We start from the raw sequence: 25084 nt of genomic DNA, 5'->3' as shown, positions 1-25084 counted from the left end.
AGAGAACAAACTGAAGAGACAAATGAGTCAAACCAAGAAAAAAAAAAAGTGGCGAAAGACAGAGATGAAAGGATGAGTACTGGAAAGCTGCAGAATTCAGTTGTAGCTCTCCGCCTTAGGCTGTGCAGCTTCACTCAGAGACTTTTGATTGACAGTTAGGAAACCGTTAATCCCCTGCGCTCTGCGTCCTCGACTCCAGCCCCCACCATCCGAGGACACCCCACCTATCCTGTTTAACTATTGGAAGTGCTGCTCCGTTTCTCCTCTTTTGTTTACACCCACCCTCTCCCGTGCCACATTGATCATCACAGGGGGAGCGCACTCTCGCCGCCTTCGACTCGCCACCGCCGAGGGGCTGCCATGCAGTGTGTATTGGAAGGCGGGTGACAGGCTGTCGGCCCAATTCAGATTTAAGTCGGCACTATACTAGCTGGGTCTAATCATATATTTGCATGTTGGGCAACAAGACGTAATTACGTGTTATCAGTTTACGAAACATGTTAAATAGTCTTGTCAATTCCTGACGTTTCAAACTTAAAGGCTGGATTTGCTCGGCGAATCGCAGTTGACACAGCTGTCGCCTTGCGACGGACTCGCCGTTGCCAGAGAGCATTTCAAGTGCACCCCCCACCCCCCTCGCTCTCCGAGCTATTTGTAAGTTTGACTCCCAGCGAGCAACTGCAACGGGAATTTTTTGTTTCCATTATGCAGCAGTCAGTCAAGCTGAGGGGCCGTGTCCACAAAGTGTCACCGCCGAGTGCTGTTAAGTACACGGACCGCGCTTTCGACTCACTCCATCTCAGCCAGTTTGTCAAGGAATGAAAAAAAAACCCCCAAAAAAAACATGGGTTTGCACATGCCCACACACACACACGTATATCTCCAGACTTTCGGGGTACATGCACAGAGGGAAGCTAGAACACGTTAAGCATTCATTCAGTGACTGCTGCTTGCAGGAATACCAAAAGGAAACTAAAGACTATTTCTGTTGGGTACGGCGTTCAACCTCCTGCATCTCTGAACATGGAAAACAAAAAGAAACAAAGTTTGACATCTGGAAATAAAAGGAAAACTAAGGAAAGAAAACACATAGGGAGTGTACGGAAAGTAGCAACTTTTTTTTTTTTTGTTCTTTTTTGAGATACAACTATTTACAGGTAACCAAAGACAATGTCCTTGAAACGTGTACAAACATTTTTTTTTTTGTCTCTTCCTGCAATTTCTGTTTTTCCAAACAACTCAGAAATATTGTATAAAATAAAAATATCAGCTCCAGGGAAAAAAGTAGTCTAAGCATTTTTTTTTTTTTTTTTTTTTTTTTAAATGTCCATTAACTTGCTATGTACAAAGGTATTTACATTTCTAAAATCCATTCAGACCAGAAGTTTGCAAAGTAATTTAACAGTAAACACAATTGCAGTTTATGTTCGCTGCAGCCCCTACAAAACAAGAGAAAACCAATGTTTGTACAGGTATGGCTGTCATTCACATCAGTGATCGTACATGTGAGCAGTACAAGACGGACGCTTTTCAAAAAGGTTATCACAGGTTGTTGTTTTTTTGTTTTAGTTTTTTTTTTAAATGACACTACAGTAGAATAAATAAACGGGAGCTTAATGGATGATGACAGTAAAAACGTGACGCTAAATGTGGCTGGACATGAGCATTAAATCATTTTTCCTATTTTATTGAACGCAAAACTGTTCCGTCTGGAGAAGAGAGTCTCCAGACGAACCGACAGGTGGGATCAGGAGGCGGCCAGCTACAAATGGAAGCTCGGCATTCGTCTGGAGGCGGTAACATCTACTAAGTGATAAATAGCCCGAACGTCATTCTCACAGTGGTGATGTGCCAACAGGTATATATACTGCCAATTCTCAGTCACACACAATGCATGGAGAGGCCTAACAATATGCACACTCGGCAAAGGTTTTTAGCTCATTCAGCAAATTATAACTCTTTGAATGATCGGGGAAAATCTTAATGTGCGCATGTCCCAATTATGCCAGTTCCTCTCTGCATGCGCGTCACAAAGTAATCATTTATCGAGTTGCATTTTTTTTTAACTGGCGACCCGTCCAGGGTGTATCCTGCCCTCGCCCAGAGTTAGAGCTGGGATTGGCTCAAGCGCCCCCACACAGGACTAAGCGGCAGAGAAGATGAATGGATGGATTTTGTTTTTTTTTTCTTTAAGTGATTCAAGAATCCTCTTAGCTACAACGTGATGATGCATTCCATACGTCCAGCCACTGAGCAGTCGCATCGTATCGGTTATAATCAAATAGGAGGTGAAACTTTTGACACGAATGGCATCTCACTAAGTAGACTTTGCATTTACACAGGATAAAGCGTTGAATTAAATACTTAAAAATTAAAAAAAAAAAAAAAAAAAAGCTTCATGAATTTTATGAGTTCAAAAGGAAGCACAACCATCATCCGAGTAATTAATCACATGTTACACCTGTGATTTAAATGCATAATTACACACCGATGAGTTATTGAAATTTAAATAATCTACAAACTACAAAAAAAAAAAGACCAGAATGAGTGTGAAGGAAATCTACATTTCATTATAGCTTGCAAGTTTCAAGTTCCATTATCTATCAGATGAGGGACATCCTACTAAAATCAGCTTGTCACGCAGTGTTGATTTAAACATGAGTCGGGAGAAACAAAATGCCCACAGTGGAGAAGTAAAATCAAAAAGGTTTCGAAAGATAATGAACGAGCACCTGCCCAAAGTTCATGAAATAAAAGATAGAAATCAAACCTAAAAAGTTATTTCCCCTTAAACATTCAAGCCAACTGCACACACACATCAATAAATGGATGTATGCATTCAAAATCATTCCACACGTTTACATATAGAGACGTCATTCCAACATCCATGAAGATGATTGTTTTTCATGCTAATCAATTGTTTCACCCTTGGCTTGGATGTGGGTAAGCAGAGATTAATGTAATGATCCATAAAATTTGATTCGGCGGGCCGACACTCCGGCGTGAAGCCAGAAGCGGAGACAGGTCGGGGGACAGGAGGCCTGTCCTGAGCGCCCTGGTGCCGCCACATCGAGGAGTCCGTTTTATTAGACAATCCACAGATTACCGAGAAGCTTGGTGGATTGAGCCCAGCCTCTGACTGCTTCCCACCTGAGAATTAATCTGGAACTGACTCTTAATGTGCCCGTTTAGCTGAGTGAAAGTGAAGAAATCTGCATGTCTGTCAGCTGTGCAGTGCTTTGGTTCAGGCTGTGCTCCAGTAAGGGAGTGTCTCCGTCTGTGTGTGTGTGTGTGTGTGTGTGTGTGTGTGTGTGTGTGTGTGTGTGTGTGTGTGTGTGTGTGTGTGTGTGTGTGTGTGTGTGTGTGTGCCTTGATCTGTTTGATTTGAGTGATCACAACATGGGTAATCAGTTTAAGTCCAGGGAATGCTGCTGCTGCTGCTGCTGCCCCCCCGCCACTGTGGCTCCTGTTGGGTTGAAGGGACCAGAATATCCTGGGATCCTCTGATCTGTGCGGTCGGAGAAGGAGTTCACGGTAGTTGGTTGTTTGTTAACAGTGCTCCAGGTAGTCGATGACCCGTGAGATGGACTTCTGTCCTGTGGTGCCCATTGCACACTGTGTGGAGCCAAAGAAAGGAAAAGAACCAGAGTGTGAGAGCTCGTACTTGGGAGGTCTGCGGACACATTGGGGATTTTTCGAGGACGCTGCGGTTTCCTTTCAAATAGATGAAACAGATGGTTCTAGTCTACAGTCCTGACACCACGGGTCACAAATAAAGACAGCTGCAAAACGCACATCTGTGAGCATGCAGCTTGTTTATTTTTACCCCTGAATTATCCTTATTAGTACCTGTATTAGGCAGATTGTACACAAAAAGAAAAGTATTTAATTGGTAGCATTTGATCCATTTTGTATCACGAATGCCGTTTCGCCGAAGCCGAGAAGCATTATGGGCTGTGGGAGTGATTGCTGAGCAGCTATTGAGAGACATTTCAGATAAGCAACAATCGTGGAGCCTTTCATAATAGTCTTCAGAGTCATTTCAAACATTTTGCATGCGCCAGTCTTTTCATTACTGAAAATAAACAGAAATAAAAGTTTTCCTTCTCACTGGCTTTCAAGTGTTCTTTGAAAAAAGAAAAGAAAAGAGAAACTGAATACAAGTGCAAAAAAAAAAAAATGTAATTGATTTGGAATTGAAGAGAAGTATGAAATCCTGCACAATCACAAACCTTCAAAAACACTAATTTGCACATTAAGTTCTGAAAATGTGAATTAGTCTTGCTGTGCGGCGCGACATTAGTATTCGACGCAATGGCCTTCTGCATCTACAATTCAGTTTTGACTGGAATACTGGATACGTTCTCTTCAAGTGTCAACACCGTCATGCGTCGGCGAGAGGCGAAGTGTTGCTTGTGACGTTCATACTCACAGTGAGGTTCATGAAACTCAAGAACTTCTTCAGCATTTCTGTCATGATGGAGAAATCCCCTTTAGGTAGATGCTCTCTTACAGTAGTCACATTGATCTGAGGAGCACGGAGAAGCAGCATTAGTGTCCTTGTGTGAATGACGGATAAAGAGAAACCTCCGCTATGTTTGTGTAAGGCGTGCTTGTGAATTGGTCACCTGGCTTCCCTGGCAGAGGCAGCCCAGCAGTAGAGCGGTGTAGGAGGCAGCAATGCTGTCCTCCATATGCTTGCCCGCATGCTGCAGAGCTACAGAAAACACAGAAGCACACAATTGCATTCACCCACACACCACTTGGCTATGGTGAAGTGTTTGTCGTTACAGAATTCATGCATCCATTTTCTACAGTGGCTCCCGTGCTGTTTCTTGAGGGACCCACATTTTTAACCATTGGTACAACTCCAAACAAACTGAAAGGACATCGTAAACATACTAGGTTTGAAAATACAGGTCTTTGTTCTATTTTGTAACGATGAGTTCATTCCCTCCGAGGAGAAACTCTTTGGGGTTTACTCATGGTCTCAGGGTGTTTGATGGTCTGCTGCTGCTTCAGCTTGCACCGTTTCATACTTTAGATCGCTGGATTTTCAAACACATTCAATTTTAATTCGATACAATTGTCTTAGTAGCTCCTCTTTTTCTTCTTTATTTTTCTTCTTTTTAGCCTGACGCGCAGCCATTTCTTCCCTTGTTTACTTTGTGAGCTCCCCTCTGTGTTTACTGCAAACAAGATGTTCACGTTCAACAATCTCCCCGATACTTCAAATTATCTACATCCTTCTTTTGAAATCGATTTTTAAAGTAACACTTGAACTTCAATATTTTTTGTGACAAATGAGGAATATGCTGACTCCGCTGTATTTAAGACAGAAAAAATATTAATAGTTTGAAGTCATTCGGGTTTCTGGACATATTTTCTGTGTTTCTTTTCTTGAGTTTCAGAAAGGGGAAGCCTCAAGTGGCTGTGTGACTGAGAACTGACCATTTCAGCTGAGGTTGTGTGTCGATATGAGACAGAGGTGAGCGCGCAAGAGAAAGAAATTATAATGAAGCTACAAAAGGAATGGGGGAAAAATAGAAAAAAAAAAGAAAATCAATGTCAACGATATCAAAGGATGCTTTTTTCCATTATTTCAAAGCAGCTGCTCATGGGAAATACTGGTACACTGAGGGCCACGGGTCCTGTTGAGCAGAAAGTCATTTGTGTGAAGAAAAAAACGCTTTATTATATACATGGAGTCTAAAAAAGCCCTCCAGGATACATGCAAGCAAATGTTTCTCATCAACAATCAGGAGGACAAGAGGCTCGGAGGACTTTCGTACAAATCCCTGGTAAGACTGAAAAGAAAAGGCCTGGGTGCTGTTAATAAAAACATCCAAAAAGAGACTGCTGGGGCTGTCAAACAAAAGTTGTGTGGACTGATGAAACAAAAATCAATCTCTTCAACATGAAGAGACGAGTGAAAAGACGGAGGGAAAAAATACAAATGTCAGCATGGCGTTGCTTCTGTTGTAGGTTGGAGATGTAGGATTGTCAGCGCTGCTCACATGTCGGCAGTCATTGATGATTTCTCTGCTGCTGACAAGAGGCAGTCAGATGAATGCCAGCGTGTACAGGAGCACTTTCAGCCAAATGCATCAAAACTAATTAGAGCACATTTTATCATTCTGCAGGACAACCAGACTTCACAGGATGGACACGTCTGATATCCTCAACTTGTTCAATCAATCAGCTCGTCTTCGTCTGAGTGGGCCCGATGAATTCTGCGCAACTTGTGAAGTGCATTAAATATATGCAATTCATGAGTGCTTTCCAAGTAGCAGTAAAGTAGTAGTTGGCCTTAGAGTCCAAACTGTTAGTTTCAGTATGTGGAGCCTTTATTTTAATTTTAAGAAAAATAAAAATCTAGTTATCCGTTGATCTTCTATAGCGCCTAATCCTGGGTAATTAACGGTCACCAATTAACCTTGTATGCATGTTTTTGGACTTTGGGAGGACACCGGAGTACCTGGAGGAAATCTACCTATACGCAAACTCTACACAGAAAGACCCGGCCAGTATTTGAACCCAGACCTTCTCGCTGTGAGGCAAGAGCACTAACCGCTGCTCCACCGTGCGGCCCTGAATCAAACCCATGTTCTCATAAAAACAAAACTTGGTCTGTAAAACCTTTTTCCTACATGATCCTTGTAAAGCAGACCAATGGTTTCTTTGCAAATGTGCCTGTTTTATGCTAAAACTGGTCTTTATATCATCCTGTGGAATTCATAAATACATTTCTATGCTGCATGTACAACACTGAATACACTAACATCATGGTGTGAATGCATCATAGAAAGACAGGACAGCAATAAAAACCTGTATCAAGGAAGTGACCTGTGGCTGTTGAGCTATATATAGTTTTTTTTCTGCAGGGGAGCAACTGAATATCTGTGAGACTTTAGAGTTGAAATTCATAAATCAGGTCATAATTTCCACCATTGAGTCCCATTTAGTGCTGAAAAGTCAATTTTATTTCATTTTCTCTGCTGACAAGTGGCCACATAAGAATATGGTTTGCAATTCTCAGTATGAAATTTACAACATTAAAACACTATGAAGTTTACTATGAATTCCTAGTTATATTAGTAATACACAACGACCGAGTGGTGGGGTCGGGCAGCAGCGTCGCACAAGAGCTGTTGACGTCGAGTCGAATCTATGGACGATTGACTTTTACAGCAGATTTAAATCACTGATTTCAGCGTTTTACTTCTGCCTCGTGACCATTCAAGGAGTTTAATATGAAACAATGAACCTCTTTCAGCGCACATTGCGTGTCATCGGTGGCTGCAGTGGAATGATCTTATTGTAGCTGCGTGATTCTGTACATAATATATCACTGCTTATCTGCAAAAGTCTTATGAGGATGCAACTTTTGGATATTTGTCGGACGATCTTCAAAAAGTCCTGAAACGTGTAAACCGAACGGCTGGGAACAGGTGGCTTCAGGTTGAAATGTGGGAACCCAATGACTAACTGGCACATCACTTCAGCTGTACCCGTGTGAACGCCATTTAAAAGCTTTTATAATTTGGTGTTACGCTGCAGTTTAGTGGGCCCATTTTTTCCTACTCCAACTCCAATTAGTCAAGCATAAAAAAATAAATAAAAAAGAAGAACTTACTTAGGTATTCATTAGGTAGAAATCATTGCAGCTGCATTAGGCGCATTTATTTAGATTAAGATTTCATCCAAGGATTAAAAACAGCCTCTCACGCAGGCATAAAAACAACTTCAGGAACAAACACACAAACCTACCTTTATTTAGGTCCAATTCTTCGTCTTCTTCCTCCTTCTCTTTGTCTTTCTTTTCAGTTTGGCTGTCGTTGGTTTCAGATGCCACCCACTGGATTTCTCCCGATGTCTCTTGCCACTCTCCGCTTTGGTCCAACGCCGGCTTCGGGGCTTCACTGATCAGGTTGTCGGTCTTGGCCTCAGCCAGGATGGCAGCACGCTCCCTCTCAAGGAACAGCTAGGATCCGGATTGAGATAAAACACATGTGAACTTCAACTTCAAACAAGAATTGTTCCCATTGGACGATTTGATATTTCAAAGACTTTAGAAAGTTACAAAGCAAAGAACATTTCCATTCTGAGGTCAGAACACCAGATTTTAGGCGTTGAGGGTCAAGAGTAACAAAAGTTAATCTCCAATTAGATGTTGGCACAAAAAATAAAGCAAGACAATTCAAGTTATTTCATTAATAACACAAGACAAGTGATTAAAATGAATTGAATAACCATGAATTATGTCTTTGCAAAGTTGGCAAAATAAGCATGTACAGATTTGTGCGTTTACACAAATACACAAACAAAACAGAAGACATATGTATACTGTCTGCTCAAATACTTATGAATACATTTGAACACATTTCCTACCTTCACCAGGGCTGCCAAAGCACCGGAGGATTTGGGCTTGTCAGCTCCGTCTCCGGGATCAGCTCCGTCTCCCGGAGTCTCAGCCGTGCTCGGTGCTGCCGACTGGCCTGCGGCGTCCGGCTGTGTCGGGTCAGCAGACTGTATCAGGCTGTCTTCCAGGCAGGACTCGTCGATGGTGTACTCCATGTCCACCAGACAGTGCCGGTTTCTGGAGCTGTACTCCACAAGGTTAATTAATAAGCCTAGACCCTGGTAAACACAACAGAGTACACAATGGATTACACATACAAGTATAAGTATGGCACGCAGACGCTGTCAACAGCTGTAATGTTGAAGAATGCTTTGTTTCCCCAGAGGATCTTACCAGTACTCGCACGTCGAAGCGCTGCTCCTGAGGGATGTAACGTGGCACCCGGAGAACGCAATTGAGAGCAGTCACTATTAACTGCTCCTGCTCACCTGTCTTCGTGCTTCCCCACTCTGTACACAACAGGAATGTCATTAATACACTCTGCTCATATTAGCTGACAGGGTTTGACTGAGCACTTGCATTTAATAGAAGAACTCTAAATGGACAGCAAGTACTAAATGATAGTTGAAGTGGCCACATTAAAAACTAAATCAAGATGACATAGGGATGCACCGATACCAGTATTGGGTTAAATTCAGTACTCGTAAAGGATCTCCTATACGACTCGGCGAGTTTTGCGTGATGTCACCCGCCAGCAACGTCACCAGCAGTTACGCAGAGCACAAGCGACGTCCAGGGTTTGGAGAATCTTAAAGCTTAGGGTGGCTGTGGCTTGGTAGGTAGAGCCGTCGTCTCCCGATCGGAAGATTGCAAGTTTGATTTTCAATCGCCACCTGTCTACATGTCCAAGTGTCCTTGTGCAAGACAATGAATCCCAAAATCTCTCTCAATCGATGGAATGAGTGCCGTGCATGGCAACCGCCTCCATCAGAGTGTGAATGCGATTAACTGTGTAAAGGGCTTTGGGACTGCTCAAGCAGTTGAAAAGCACTATATAAGTGAAATCCACTTACATTAAAGTAAGGCAGACTGTAGGTTATGTTCTGTCAAAATATCAAGAGGAAGCGAAAGCAAGTTTGTACGACACCGGCAACTTAATCGCCAGTGATATTAGTTTAACTGCTCCATGGCACCAGTAGCGCCAAGAGTTTCGGGGCTCACACACTCGCAAAAAGCTACGTATGATTAAAGTATAACAGATAAACCCATTAACAGCGAGCTAGGGCATGTGGCACCACAGAGCGAGCTCTGTCCCCCAGTCGAGTCTAGAGTATGCATAGGACAGTGCATCCCGAGAAAGACATATTGCTGAACTAAAACAAAAATCAAGACAAAAGTAACTACATAAGGACAGGAGCAACAGTTATAAAGGGAGATACCATTATCGTGGGTCAGGTTGAGCAGAACTCCAATAACAGCTCTCATGCAGTCCTCCACTGCCTTGCCCACATTACTGAAGCTGCAGTGGGGGAGTGTTGCACCCGATGAGGATACAGAGCTGTTGTTCAATGCCCTGCTGTACCGCTGGATCATATCCTCACAGTGCCACAAAGCTCTGTAGAAAATAAGAAAAACATATCGATTGACTAAACTACAAAGGCAAGTGTGATAGCAGGAATTAATGTAATGGAAAAATAATTAGAAAATATATCACGGCTCTGGATAAACACCAATATCAATAATTTGTTTCGACGTACACAGCAAAGTTAAAAGTTTCAACTGCCTATACTTTATAATGGAGGTCTGTAGAAGTCCCAGGATAGATATTTTCGCATCAGTCTCCCATTCACAATGGATGCTGTAATAAATTTTCATTAACAGGCATAAAAGTTACAAAGCCATACCAACCACAACATCCCTGGGACGGTTGTTCTTGATGACGGGCAAAGTGATGTTACAAAAAGCATGAGGGGTAAACTGAATGAAACATAATTCCAACAGTGGCTTCCTCAGTGTGAGTCCGTGTTCAGTCAATAAACGCTTCAAGCGATAGCTGCTGCTCACCTGGCAGAAGAGACTATGAGTTGTGAGTCTTTGTAGGCAATCAAGTAGCCCTGGTTTTCAGGGTTCTGCACTGTCACCTGTTGGCAGAAGATGAAAGGAATTAAATCAATAGAGGGGAGAGTACAGTGAAAGGCTCCAGTAAGAGTCAAGGGAGAGAAAATGAGGAGAGACACTTATGTTTGGCTCAGACGTTTGATCAATGGCACTTTGGGAGAGGTAGCCTAATAAGAAACACTCAGTGTTTTAAACAATGCTTTTGATTAGGCAACAATAAAAGTTACCAGCCAATTCACAGCTCACTACTCAATTACTCTTGTCCTTGAGTGTCACTCCGGTATGACTTTGGTGAGCGGGAAGAGACCGACGAGACAGAACTGTACTTACACTTTCAAGCACTCTCAGGCATCTCTCAGCTCCCCATAAAGACGCGACAAGGTTCTCCTTGTCATCCTCTTGGCTCAGGTTCTGCACACACTCTTTCACTGTGACAACACAGACACGACAGGTGACTACTGCGCCTTTTTACCGCTACGCCAGAGTGAAGGGGTTTGGCATATGAATGGCATTCGAGCGCATGCACAAACCGCATAGTCAAGTAAGCTGCTCAATTACGTGAGTGAGGATGAGCAGGAAAACGGCGCGACGCTCACCTTTGTCTACGATGTGGTCCAGGCCTCCAAGTAGCCGCAGCTCTTCTTTGAACCAGTCTCCGGCTCTCTTGGAGGTCAGCGAGAGCAACGTCTCCATGGCAAGGTGACCCGTCTACACAGAAAAACATATATTGTCCTTTCAGAAGCACATTAGATTACATAGAAGAGTTTTTATAAAAGGAGTACAAGACTGCGGTAAGGGTATCCTTTCAAATAGACTGGACACACCATATGCAACAAGGAAACATTGGAGAGACATTACCAGTATTTCAAAATGTTAACAGGTGGTTGATTCCATGATATTTTATTATATTTATTTTAGTAAATACAATGTCTTTGAAAAAGAAAAAAAAAAAGATTTGGTCTGTGAAAGCATTTATAATCAAGGTAATCTTATAAGATCAATGCTGTATTTATTTCCATTTTGACACACAACCCTTACTTAAATCCAAAACTAATGGAAATTCAGAAAGAAGCCTGATAAATTTCAACAAGGACAAGAGCATAAATGTTTTCAAATACATTAATTAGTACTCTACTTACACCGACAGCTCAGGATTATAGACTGGTAAATAGTTCAAGGATGCAAGGACATACAAATAAACAGCGTCTATTGGGTCGATTAATTACATTCGGCTTTCACTGAAATATTTATAATCAAGCTATTTTAAAGCACCGCTTGTAAAAGATGTCAAACAAATCTCAGAAGGTCAATATTGAAACTTAATTGGTTGTGGCTCGTGGACAACCCACCGTGATGTTTTCCAGGTCGAGATGCTTGTTGTGCACAGTCTCACAGAGCTTCCGGATCTTCTCCTTGACCTTTGCCACTTCCTTTGCGGTCAGCTGGTCCTCTTGGCCCGAGTAGTCCTGGTCCATCTCCAGCAGCTTGATCATCAGCTCCAGACATGCACGGTCCAGATCCATGTTCAGACGATCCCGACTCAGAATGTACATGAGGGCAGCCGTGCACAGAGCGAGGTTCTGGTTGGAGAACAAAGTTTGGCTTTTACAAACAGGTATGAAAAGGTGAGGGAGGATGGATGCTGATTTGAGCAGGATGGACTACCAATAAATCATCATCAGTACAGAAATGCCTGAATTAGGTAGGAGGAATTCCACAGCAGGGGGATTACGAAATAGAGTCGCAGGTTTTTCCACGGGATATTCATAAACCAAAATAAAATGACCGCAACGCCGCAAAATCCTATGTAAAACTGAATAAATTCTGATTCATTTACTTTCACCATCTTTCTCATTCAGTAAATATTACAAATGTGCAAATTTGCTTCATGTTGAGATTGTAGTCATTTCCCTTTTTTTTTTATCATGTATGCTCTGCACACAATTTCACTAGTCCGGCCCTCTCGAGATAAAAAATAATGGGCTGTATGTGGCCCCTGAACTAAAATGCATTTGACAGTGCTGGGCTAAAGTACAAATCTGAAATATTAGGGGAATCCCTGGTTAGATCCGCAGTGCCAACAAACAAGCTTAGATTATTCAGTGGCTGGGAGCAGACGCCGCTCATCACGGCTTCATACCTGATAGGAATGTAAAGGTTGAGTGACAAAATAAACAATGAAAGCAGTAATTATTCAAAAGTGGCAAAGCATCCCCATCTGTTGCAGCTTCCTACCATCTGTCACACCTTACATCATTTTGAAGAAGATGACAAAAAAGATACATGAATTAAAAAAATTTTTTAATAAAAAATAAAAAACCAGGTTAGAGAATCTGAAAGGTTTGACTGACCGGGTGCTGTGGAGCGTCACTGAGCATTTTGAAGACCTGGGCCACCTTTCCTCTGGCTCGCAGGTGCATCCTGAAGCTGGGCATGGCACACCGGGCGGCCAGGCTGATAATACTAGAAGAATAAATAAAGAAGACAAGGGAAAACTATTACACACACGATTGAGAGCAAACATGGCACCGATCATCATGATGCGAAAACATTTCTATTTTCCATCAGAAACGTGTTCAATTTTACATTTCTACAGGCCGACACTAAAAAGGAGGCTGGACTTCCTGCAGGTTTTTGAAGTCAAAGCTGTTTTTTCCTGGGCGGATTCGATTTTCACAAAGAAACAGGTTCCATGCTTCATCTCGGCATATTACCTCAACAGAGGGTGAAAATAAAACAGGAGATGAGCACGAAAGGACAGAGAAGAAGAAAAATATATATGCACATAGTGCCTTTGTGAAGCCTCGGGCTATTTGTGACTTAATTTAAAAAACAGTTATTCATTGGATCTCTTAGAAATATATTAACTTTGAATTGCTCCCTCTTTGTTACTCTCTGTAGAGCGACTCTTGTTTTATGAACAACATTAAGCGACAGGTGCGTGTGCCGTTCACTCCACTCAAACATCGACATCATACACAAAGTCATTATCGTGGCACTCGAGAGAAAAAGATTACAGGACCGACTTGGAGAATTTGAGTGCTCCTATGTAAAATGTCACAAAAAGAGAGGTGCCAGGAGTATTCTCATACATACCTAAGGCATCGTGTGTTGAGCGGCTGACTGCTCTTCAGTCCTGTCTCGAGGTACTCAAAGTCATCCGTGAACTCTTGATTCTCTCCGAACTCCACAACATCATTAAAGTGTTTCACATGCTGCACCACCGTGTACAGCTGGCAGAAGGGGAAACGGGTTAATTACAGTGAACTGGGAATCAATACATCTGTCCACAGATACAATCGGCTCGCTGAAACATGCATATACAAAACAGCAGGAGAATCCTCTATTAGTTCTATCCTCGGCAATTGCTGACTGTGTTAATATCCCCCATCAATAACGGCTCAGCAGGCAGCGCTCGGGCCTAATCAGCATTTGACTCAGTATGTTCATTCGATCAACAGTTATGTTGTGAGCGGGGCTCAGCGAGGACTTGGGCTAAAGACTGCATCAGTGTGAGGGAATCTGTGACTAACAAGCTTTTCTGGGTCCAGAATGCCCACCTGTAAATACTGAAATCTGCACCAGGAGCTTTAATAACAGCAGCAGTCCTCTAATCCACAAAAGGGTCAGAAAACTATTTTCAGTTTACGTGGATCAAATGGGTATATTGATTTTACTGTGTAACCTGTACCAAATTGTAAAAAGCAGCTTGACTGGGCACATGAAAAAAGAAAGAAGCTTCGATTTATAACGGCATGCAAACAAATGAAATCGTTAAGAAAGAATATAAATGCAAATAAGAGTTTCTTCATATTCACTGTTACATTTTATTCAGCTGTGAAAAAAAAATAATTGTGCTTTAGACTCACCTCCTTGTGTTCTTTTCTGCATTTGAGGGCTGTGACAATATCCTGGTTGAGTCGCGTGGGGATGGTCTCCGTCTTAATGACTTTGGGTGGTGGTGGAGGGGCTTTGAACAGGCCATCATCTTTATGGGAGTTGCTGTCCTTGCTGCTGCCGCCGCCGCTGCTGCTTCCTCCGCCGCCGCTGCTACTGCTCGATAAAACGGCCTAAGGAAGAAAGGAAGGAAACAGGGCTCATACCAAAGCAACAAAATCTGTTTAATGACATGTCCACAAGATTTACCACAGCTGAGCAGTCTGTTAAGCACAAACGTATTTAATAAGAGCTGTTAACAGATGTCAGTTGAGAGAGTGTGAAGTTAACAGCAACTTTTAAATCCCTGTTGCCAGAATGATTAGCCCGTCTCTCAACAAGCATTATTTCCATCGGGACAATTCCACACTGAATGCGAGCGTGCAGCCTGGCTCACTTGTCTGGAAAAATTATTCTATGTGAACAGCAATAAGGTAATTATAGTAATTAGTGCAGGACTGTTGACTACTAAGACACCAGTAAACAATATCCTGAATTGTAGACAGTAGTTGATCGGGGAATTCAGTAAGCAAATGGTACTAGTTATTAGAATTTGCTTTAGATAATACCCCGTAATTGCATTTACTTCTTCGCACGCAAAATAAATACAGAAATTATTCGTAAAATTTTTTAAATGTAGCTAACAAAGCCTTTATAGAGCACACACTGAAATATGTAGGAAATCAAACATTCAAGCCGAGAAAGAGATTTCCTGACTCCTCAATTTGATGAGGATCCGAAGTCAATAAACGGGAACATATTCATAGCAACTCAGATTCAATGAAATGACTGTGATTTCCCCCATTAATCATCTAAAATGTGATTTAAAACGGGACAAATTGCTGTAAAAAGGTTACTGCCATCCTAGAAACTACTGAATGTTATTGTCCTGCAAGAAATATTTGCACAACAGTTAGCCAATACATGATATATTCAACCCGAGTCAGTCTTTTTTTTTTTTTTTTTTACAGGGGCACTGATTTATGAATTTGACACCATAGACACTACAGTGCAACACAATGTTGTATTTGGACACAGTTGGCATCAATACCTCACGTTTTTGTTCTCAGAAGAAAAACTTTTAGGAAATTTTAACAAATTCTCAAGAAGTACCAATCAACACTTGGCACAACTATATAATGCACCGAATGTCAATGACTTCATTTCAGGAGTTTAGGGGGGGAATGCAGAAGTTAATTAAAAATATTCACATCATAGGTCAATGTTTTTTCCCCAATCAGAGTGAGAGACACACATGTATGTGAAACATCTTACCGGCGCGGTCTGGGATCGTGAAAGTGGAGGCACAGGTGTCTCTTCAGGCTCGGGTTGGTTCCAGTGACGAGCGTTGTACACAGCTTTGGCAGGGGACTGAAACAATGACGCAAACGGAGATATAACAGCTCAACTCTTTACTGAGAGTTAACAATTGTCATCATGAAAAAGTATCAAAGCCATTAAAAAAACAACACCCCTCCTCCACATAACAGATCTTGGAAAGTTGCTAACTCTTGCTGTGGTGAAATAATGCAACTAAACACATAAATACTGCATCTTGCAATTATGTTGATAGACTAAGACAGGAACAGCCTTGGTGCGGAGCACAACAGTCCCCAAGCAGCGTGAAACATTTCCTGAAAATGACATGTTGTGGGAGTCAATTATACATTACAAAGACAATGTACTGAGTTTTGTTGAGGATGTAGAAACAGGACTATACAGAACTACAAAGACAGACCACAAATAACCCAAAGCCACTGCAAAACATGATCTAGATAAACAGAGCGAATGGGGTAAAAAAAAAACACAAAACATCACAAATATCTCAAGTCGGAGCTGAGCTATTAGAGAAGCAGAGGCCTGACCAAGAGGTGAACCTCAGATCTCCTTCGCACTGGAGACCGATGTTGTGTGCGTGCTACTTAATGCACATTAAACCAATTAATGTGAAACTGCTGTCAGGAGTCCGACCCTACGCATCCCTGTTGAGAGCCCCAATTCTTCACCTGCAAGTTTCACCTGACGTGACTGCTGAATCACAGGAGGTACATTACATAAAATGACATCCGAATGAATGTAGGCTTCAGTTTAGCTGCTTTCCTGCCCACTTGCTCCAGTTTTCTCTGATGCTCTCCACTCTCGCATTATCTCAGCCTATTTTTAGATCAGCTCGGTATTTCGTTACGCAACTGTCATTTAAACATCAATAAGCTAGTGTCAGGCCTGGGTTAAAACCATGATGAGAAAGAAGTTCAAATATACGAGATGACCCACAATGACCAATCAGAGTTCTCTCTCCAAATGGATATTCTTCATTCAAGTGTTTCATGCCTGTTCGGGCTGACATGCAATAATTGAAAGAATCCACAAAATTAATAATATAGAATAGATTGTTTTTGAGTGACAGCAGCCAAAGAAAAACACAGATTCTCTCTTGCATAATTATATACCTTTTTGGGCCCACTGAAAATCTTCTTCAGTCCACTGCCTACATCCTTGGATTTGTCACTTGACTTCCCCGAGCGTCCTTTCTGCCCATCAACGCCACCGGGACTCGAGTCATCAGAGAAGTCAAAAGCATCTGTCGGACCAAAGAGATCGTTGTTTAAAATGAACCACAGGCTCTTTGAGGCAGCCCTCGGTTCCTAAAAGCTGATGTATTAAGGCCTTCCCATGCTCTCTGCAAGGCTCGTCTGCAGACCGTGCGCTGGTCGCGGGTGCGCACGATTGTATCCATACTACACTCTGGGTTCACTTCCGTGTGCGTTCCATAACGTAACGCAACGATCCCGAAAATATCTCCACTACTGTTGCCCGACATTCTCCACCTTTCCTAAAGTAGATTATGTTTAACTTCGGGAGTTCTGAGCCGCCTGGCTCTTTATTTGCTTTTAAATTGTGATTGTTCAGAAGGGGAGACGGAGGATCTCCTCACACAAGCGCCCTGCAGGCTCTGACGCATGCGCAGTCAGCACGCACAGGTTGCGCGGTCACAAAATTTGGGCTGCGCACGTTCAACCGCAGAGGGGTCGGTGTGTACCCCAGCGCACAGGGGCGGTGACGATTTTGACGTCAATGTGTACACGCGCCTTGCGGAGAGCATAGATTGGCTTTTACAGGAGAGTTGGCCTACCTGTGTTGCTGCTGGCCTGGCTGTCCTGAGAGTCACTGGTATGGGGACTGTCCACACTGGAGCTCAGAGCTGCTAAAGCTGCAGCAGCCTTCTTGGCTTTCTTCTCTTTGGCCTGAGAGCTCTCGTCATCACTGTCACTCTCACTAAGATCATCAAAGCCAAAGTATTTTATCTTGTAGCTACTCTTTCCTGCCATGCTGCCCTCTGAACCTTCCTCGCCCTCCTGGTCCTCTTTGTCCTCAAAGCCAAAGAACTCCAGCTTGGTCTCAGTCTTGGTCTTCTTAGCCTTTGTCGGTGTGGGTCTGAACCTACAAAAACACAAGGCAAGATGTAGTTAAGATTTTATTCAACATTGGGAAGCAGAAGTAACCTGTAGCAGAGCAAGAAATAGCAATTACACTCTTTTAGACAAAGCCGGGGAGGGAAAGGTTTCAGATGTAGGTACCATAACAGTCGGGCTGAATGACCAGAAAATACGTTCAAGTCTAATAATGATAAATAAAAAGACAAAACAATGACACCGTTAGGAAAACCACAAGGTATTAACATTCTCCTGATAACAGTGTCTAGAAACATCTGACCGATGGAGCTTTAACTGAAGACATTATCATTCATGTCTATTCAGCAAGGCTGAGCGCTTTGACATTTCATGCAGCGATAATGACAATGACATACCCATCTAGGTGGAGAGAGTACACATTTGCACAAGCCTCTGTCATCCTGAGTTGTTTTGATCTAGCTATCATAGAAATGGACTTAATATTCAAGTACAAAACCAAAGTCTCTCTCCTGCTGTCCTCAATTCAAATTCAAACTGACCTGCCTGTCAAAAACTATGGAAAAGAAAAACATCAAAAAGGTGCACAAAACTTTAATCAAAAACTCTGCATCTTTAGAGCTGAAAAAACACACTTATGGATGCCAGTAAAAACTGATGCCTATATTACACATTGCCACAATTTGGGGTAGCAAAAGGAAAAATTAGGTATTCATCTAAAGATATCAAACACAAACTTCACTCTTTAATGTGGCCATCAGACCCACCTGGTAGCTTTGGGTGGTGGTGCGTCAGACTTCTTCTTCATCTGGCCTGCCTCTCCAATGTCAGTGGGTGCAGCCGGGGTGACCAGATCATCGATGCTTCGTTCTATCGAGTCCTGGATGGTGACATTGCATACAGACAGGCAGGACGGGTGGAGAACCGTGTAATCCCGCACCCGTCCGCCACCCCTGCCTGCAGGCTTGGCTGCCGTTTTAACAGTGGCGGCGGCAGCACCACTTGCACTGGCAGAAGTGGGTTTATCTTGGGCACTGGGTGTGTCAGTGGGCTTGTTGCTATTGTTTTCAGCAGGTTCCGATGACATTTGACCATGCCGGTTGGGTCGCTGGTATTTCTTGCAATTTGAAGCCCTCAGGGTAAACGGGGAAGGGGGAATGTTGTCCACTGGCACAGGTGGAGGCTCGGCGGGGGGCTCCGATTCCACGCTTTGCATCTCCTCTGACAGCTGGCCTTCATAGGAGGAAGGGGCCTGAAAGTCTCTACTACCACCCGGTGCATCATTGGAAAGTTTAGCAGAGGTCGCGCCACTGGTAACGGAAGCAACATGCCTCTGGGACGCCAAGAGGTTCTGATTATCAGAGCGGACTGTGTTTGAGTAAGAGGTCACACATGCAGGTTTAAGGTTGCTATCAGATGCACTTTTGTACCAGGATTGGTTATTTTTAACAGTCTTCTCCTCCGATATTTGCTTGCCTATGAACAGAAAGAAAATTTCACACCGTGAGAACAACTCAACAACTGTGTTGCAATAAAAAAATTAATCGACATGCAGACTACAAATCATAAATATTTTGATAGATAATACGTAACAGTTCATAGCTGTGCAAGACTGAGATAAGTTTGTTTAAGCATTGATTACTTACTTGTGAAAGTGGCCGTTGAACTTGCAGGGCCATGTGCAGAAGTCACTACAGGAGTTGCTCCAGTATCTGCCGGCACGGTGGCCGTCTTTGTCGCACTCCCTTCACTGACTTTACTCTGGGGCACACTGTGAGAAGTTACAGTCTTGGACTCATCATCACTGTCAAATCCAAAAGGGTCTTCCTCGCTGTCACTGCCCTCAAGCCTGGGCCTCTTGGAGAGCTCGGAAACATCCGATTTTAACTGAGGCCTTTTGGCCCCCAACTGAGCCTTGTAGGTGGTCTCTCCCCATTTGGTCGTCAGAGAGGGCTTTTTATTAGAAAAGACCTCTTCAAATTTTGAATTAGCCTCACCTCCCTTGCGGTTGTACGTTTTGCCAAATCTTGATGTCATGTCGGCTACTTTATGTTACATATTCCCTGTGAAACAATACAGACAGAGGCAGAGAGAGATTATTAATTTCAAATGTAACAAAGTAAACTAGCGCAGCAACAGAATATTAATCACTCAAATGCAGTCGACAATGTTCAATACACTATTAAGACGTGCCAATTAATGTTTATTCATGTATATATGAAATATGTGACACCCAAGAGCCAAGCACTAGTCATATGACAGAAATCTCAGTTCTACAATACAGTAGAATGAATAATCTTTGAATAAGGGATGAAACAGACATCAAAATAGCCATTGTAGCATTTTTTTCAAGAGATGCATCACAAATAATGAGAAAACTTCTTAATTACAACTGGCCCAATAACTACTTAGGTCAATTCTTAACTAAATACAATCGCCTAAATCCTTTGAACAGAAACATTTGTGTAGCCAAATTGTAAAGATTTTTCAAATACTTGAAGACAGTAAGAATTACAAAAAAGTGATTTGACTTTTCAAAGGAAAAGCTTTTTTGTACAACAACTCTTGTCGGTCAACCAAGAATAGAAAAGACCTGTATCACAGGCCAATGTAGTCAGAAAGGTTGTGCAGCTGAAAGCAAATGCGACATTGACCAGAAACATTTGTGTTTGCCAGCTCCAAAGATTTAGGTCAGGATTTAGAACAGACTATAAAACAGCAACCTTTTTTGATACTATGCACAGCTATAAATAACTGTGGATTACTAATAAGTTTACAAGTCATAAATGTTCCTAAAGTAAGAAACATATTGGATAATAAATGTAATAATAAGACGTGTAATCGTGGAAATTTAAATGACAAACAATAGCTGTTGCAGAGGCCTGGTGGTGACACATAACAACTAACCTTATTGAGAAGACAAACATGGAGCATTCAATGTTTTGTAACCATAATGTCTGAATAATGTAATAAATACGGCATTTTGGGGTTTATTAGTAACTACCTTTAGCATTACTTGTAATCATGGATAAAATGCATTTACGAAAACGTAGAAGTGCATTCGTCAAGAATAACTTTGACAATATTTAGCAAATTGATATGAGAAACTTGTGTCAACTGTTGACGGTGCATAGCCTACGAAGTTAGCATGTTTAGCTTGCTAATCTGTAGCCGCTTACCTTACAAAAGCATCAATAGTTCATCTGAACAGATAGATGGAGAAATCTAAAGTTCATAAAGTAACTTTAAAAAAAACTTTTGCATCGTTGCATGAATTATCGCCATGCAGGTAACTTACCTGCGTGTGTTAACTCGGGCTCGGCCCGCTACAAAGTTAACTGCTACAAACTTAGCCATTAGCCTTTAGCTGTGCTCAAGAGGCTAACGTGAGTCTCCTGTTTACATTTCTCACCCGAATGCAATCACTTCCATATGCTCGAGTTTTGAACGTCTTAGTCATCTGATAATCCACTGGGAGTAGGGCACGAACACAAACAAACCACCCAAGCACACTCCGTTACCTTTCAACTCCAGCGACGAGCTAACCTTGTTTCTTAGCCAGCCGGCTAGGCCTGCTCTCCCTCCCGTACACAACCCAAGCGAGTAAAGTCCGTCTAACGCGGCGGAAACACCGCTACAGACGCATATCTGTCCCGAACACCTCCCCGAAGCGATGTCTGTTTCCAGAGCCGCGCGTCTTGAGCTCCAGCGCAGCTAATACAGTCTAAATGCGGTGAACATTTCGGACTTTTTGCATTTAGTAGTGTTACTGACGGCCATTAAAATATCCCCTCCCTCCTCAATGCTTGGCGAGACCCCCAAGTCGAGCGGCGCTGGGGGAACTGACCAATCAGGAGCGAGGAGGGTGTCCTGTGAGCAGTGACTCTACCAGTAAGCGTGATTCTGATTGGATGACGTTTGAAACAAGGAAAACCAATAGGGGGCGCTGGAGGACCGCGGTGGGTGATTTAAACTTGAAGGCGAGCCAAAGAAACGACGTCGGATAAATTCAACTGACGACCGACCACATGACGCACTATTTTACCAGTCCGACCCACTCAAGGTAATATTGGGCCGTATGTGGCTCCTGCCCTGGCATAGACTAAGTGTTGAAATCAAACATAGATGAATCACACACAAAATAGCCTAGTAATCCCCTTTTCAATGGATTTTTTTCATTATAGGCAGGTATAGGAGATCATTTCTGCTAAATGCAAAAACTCTGCAGATGCTCATTCAGTAGTTGACACAGACGGATATTCACAATTGAATTCAACCAACAAAACGCAGCCTTACATTGCAGTTACACATGTTCAGATGCACATTTTGTGAATACTGTCTTTCACCTTATGTGTTTGTCTGTGTTGTATTATTGCGGTCAATGCACATAACTTATCTATCTATCCATCCATCCATCTATCTATCCATCCACCCATGTACAGGGAGCTTAGTTGTTAAAATGACAACAGTAAATATTCTACCATCATTCTACCCATTGTACATTATGAGGAATTGCACACGTTCTGATGATTTATATCTTGAAAATGTGTCAAAATGGGTAATATTTCTGAACTACAGGGTGGTGAATTATTTACCACAAAGGTTGATATACATGCCCACAGTGTCTGCATTGTCACTGTGAATAAATACTGTGCCGTGGTTCTTTAAATTGCATCACTTTTCTTTCACGAGGAAGTTTAAAAAATCACGCGCATTTGCCCAACTGATGAGGGATTAAAATTCGAGCTTGCATGTTTCATTAAATCAGGAGCTGTGAGTCTTACAAATTCCTGAGGTAGATGCATCACTGTGCAGCCCTCTGGTACTGACGATGACAATCGCAGTTGCCAGTCTCTGTTGTAAACCAACCCAACACAAAATCTCTGGCCGTTTATTTATTCATTTGTTAAATTGGTCTGTTGCATTGGGTCAGTCACTAACTGAATCTATCAACTATATTATACTATATATATATATATATATATATATATATATATATATATATATATATATATATATATATTTATTTATTTATTTAATTATTTTCATTTCAGTATTATTGAGGTTTTGGTCTTGGAGCAGTCCAGCCCTGATGGAGCCTGAATGCAGTGTGAAAGCAATCACTGTAGACTGCGGACCAAATGTCCCAGTCACGCCACACGCTTAAGCTCCTTCAGTCCAGTGAGTAACGCGGATGGCTTTATGAATGCTCTGCTATCCACAAGACACACAGGAATAGTGATGCGCATGCAGTGTTCAGTAAATGCTTCATGCAGTGGGACATTAATCACTCCGTATAACAATGCAGGTCTGTAACCACCTGACAGTGACGCTGAAGCCTCACCGCACGCTGCATCGATTCTGACACTGGCAGTTTTCGCACGCACGCACGCCAGTTTCGCAGGTCTTATACAGCAGGGCATCTTGAAAGATGACATCCAAGAGATGAGGAACAGTTTGTGGATAAGCAAGGAACAAGTCCATGTCATCTTGTTTACAAAATATATTTCCAGGCCTATACACAAAAAAAAAAAGTAAGTTTTGGATTAGGAAAGATCCACTAATCAACTGAGTGTTAATTATACAGACTTTTATCTCAAGTAATGAAAGATTTCTGAGGCACTGTAAAAATGATTTGGAGCATTCACCATCACAGCTAAAAAGTTAGATTAATTAAAAAGCTGAGTGCGGGGAAATGTCAAGTTTAATTACCCCCGGTAATTTGATCAATTAGTCCTGAAAAAGAAATCCGATTGCCCTTAAAAGTCACTTTATTTTGTATAAACACATATACCTCTATCATTATATCAAAAGAACCTGCTTGATCAAAGTTGGCATACGGTGTTTATCAAACTACTTTTATCAGCTTCACCTTTATCGTGCAACTTCAAGACTATAAGTCTAAGAAACTTAAAAACATGCACAAACCAGCATGTTTGAAACAATAATTTGGGATATTACATTATTACAACATGGATGCTCTTGTTTTGTTTTTTTTTCAGAATGTGGGCAATTGATTCCTCAAAACTAAAAAAGAAAAGAAAAAGAAACTATCCAAGCTTTTCATGACCCTAACTGGGGGCCACACAGTGATGTAGTAGGTTACTTTCTTGCCTCACAGCAAAAAGACCCAGGGTCACTTTTTGAATTGAGTTTGCTTTTTGTCCTTGTGCGTGCCTGAGTTTCTTTTCTACCCTTTTCCTCCCACAATTCAAAGAAATAGTTCTTAGCTAAGGTTTGGCGAGGGCAGGTTGATAGGTGATTGTAAAATGGTTTAACGAGTAAATGTAAGTTTGTGCGTGATGGTCTGTGTCTCTGCATTGCCACGATGGTGGACTGCCGACCATATACCCCCCCAATCCATAGTATTTGGATCAGCTGTAAAGGATGTCAAAGAAATTTATGTTTGGATCTGTTTTTTTGTAAATCTAAGTAAATCAATTGTGTAACACCTTCTGAATTAGTTAAGCTGGCATATAGCAATACTTGCATCTTGGATTGGTCTATCTCGATTTTAAAAACACACTATAAAACAGAACAATAGCACATGTTTAAACTGTTCTGCTTTATCTGTCGTATCAGTAAAAATGTAATATGGCATGCAGCCGATAAAAATGTAATTCCATACAGCCTGATGCAATTGTTGTGTGCCCCACTCGCCTGTTTGTTCAAACACCAATATAGTGTAAAGAGAAACGTCTATAGATCTCCGGCACTGGGACTTTGTTTTGCAGCACGGGGGGTGTCGAATGAATGAGTAGTGCATTCTAAGCAGGCTGCATCTGCACTGCAAAGTGCTCCCAACTGTATCAACACCGAAATGAACATCACTCAGCTCAGACACATCTCAACATCTCCCACAAAGGATGGACGTCCTTCGTGGAAATAGGTGTCCTCGATGCAAAAACAGAAGGACATTAACTTCCCACTGGAGCCATCTGAAAAAGGTTGGTTGTTTTTATTTTATATCTCACACAAAAGAAATGACATATCTCAGTACAATAAAGCATTTAATTATGTAATGGGATCAGAATGGCCACTCAGGGTTGTAATATCCTTATATCAACAGTCAGGTGGCAAAATTTTATCGTTTTTCTTTCCTTTTTTCTTCAGATGTGTTGCAGATCACAGTGACCAGAGCTTCTCTCACTTCATCATCTTAATGTAGCTTTTGGACAAAATCTGACACGCTCAGTCACTTCCAGTATGTTTCTTATTCATATGCATTTGGACCAGGAGAGAGACTGTCAGTCAACAT

At 42.0% G+C, this 25084-nt stretch overlaps 1 protein-coding gene across 2 annotated transcripts; it reads right to left on the bottom strand.

Annotated features, from left to right (window-relative positions):
- Positions 1-1104: 1104 nt before the first annotated feature.
- On the bottom strand, positions 1105-21622 carry wapla (WAPL cohesin release factor a). Of its 2 annotated transcripts, none has more exons than XM_080481723.1 (20): positions 21348-21622; positions 19473-19889; positions 18594-19302; positions 17550-17857; positions 16867-16997; positions 15692-15787; positions 14350-14550; positions 13577-13713; positions 12832-12943; positions 11830-12060; positions 11077-11188; positions 10811-10908; positions 10427-10503; positions 9802-9977; positions 8756-8871; positions 8392-8640; positions 7771-7984; positions 4629-4717; positions 4433-4528; positions 1105-3615 (listed from the first exon to the last, which is right to left on the bottom strand). In XM_080481723.1, the coding sequence occupies exons 2-20, from the start codon at positions 19861-19863 to the stop codon at positions 3550-3552; spliced, it is 3609 nt and encodes a 1202-aa protein (XP_080337849.1). In that variant the 5' UTR covers positions 19864-19889; positions 21348-21622; the 3' UTR covers positions 1105-3549. The 2 variants fall into 2 exon arrangements, with proteins under 2 accessions (XP_080337849.1, XP_080337850.1); XM_080481724.1 differs by lacking the exon at positions 21348-21622 and adding an exon at positions 21239-21274.
- Positions 21623-25084: the final 3462 nt, after the last annotated feature.

The sequence above is a fragment of the Lipophrys pholis genome (genome assembly GCF_963383615.2).
Source record: "Lipophrys pholis genome assembly, chromosome: 15".
NCBI classification, from domain to species: domain Eukaryota; kingdom Metazoa; phylum Chordata; class Actinopteri; order Blenniiformes; family Blenniidae; genus Lipophrys; species Lipophrys pholis.
This window is presented reverse-complemented; position numbering and strand designations above follow the sequence as displayed.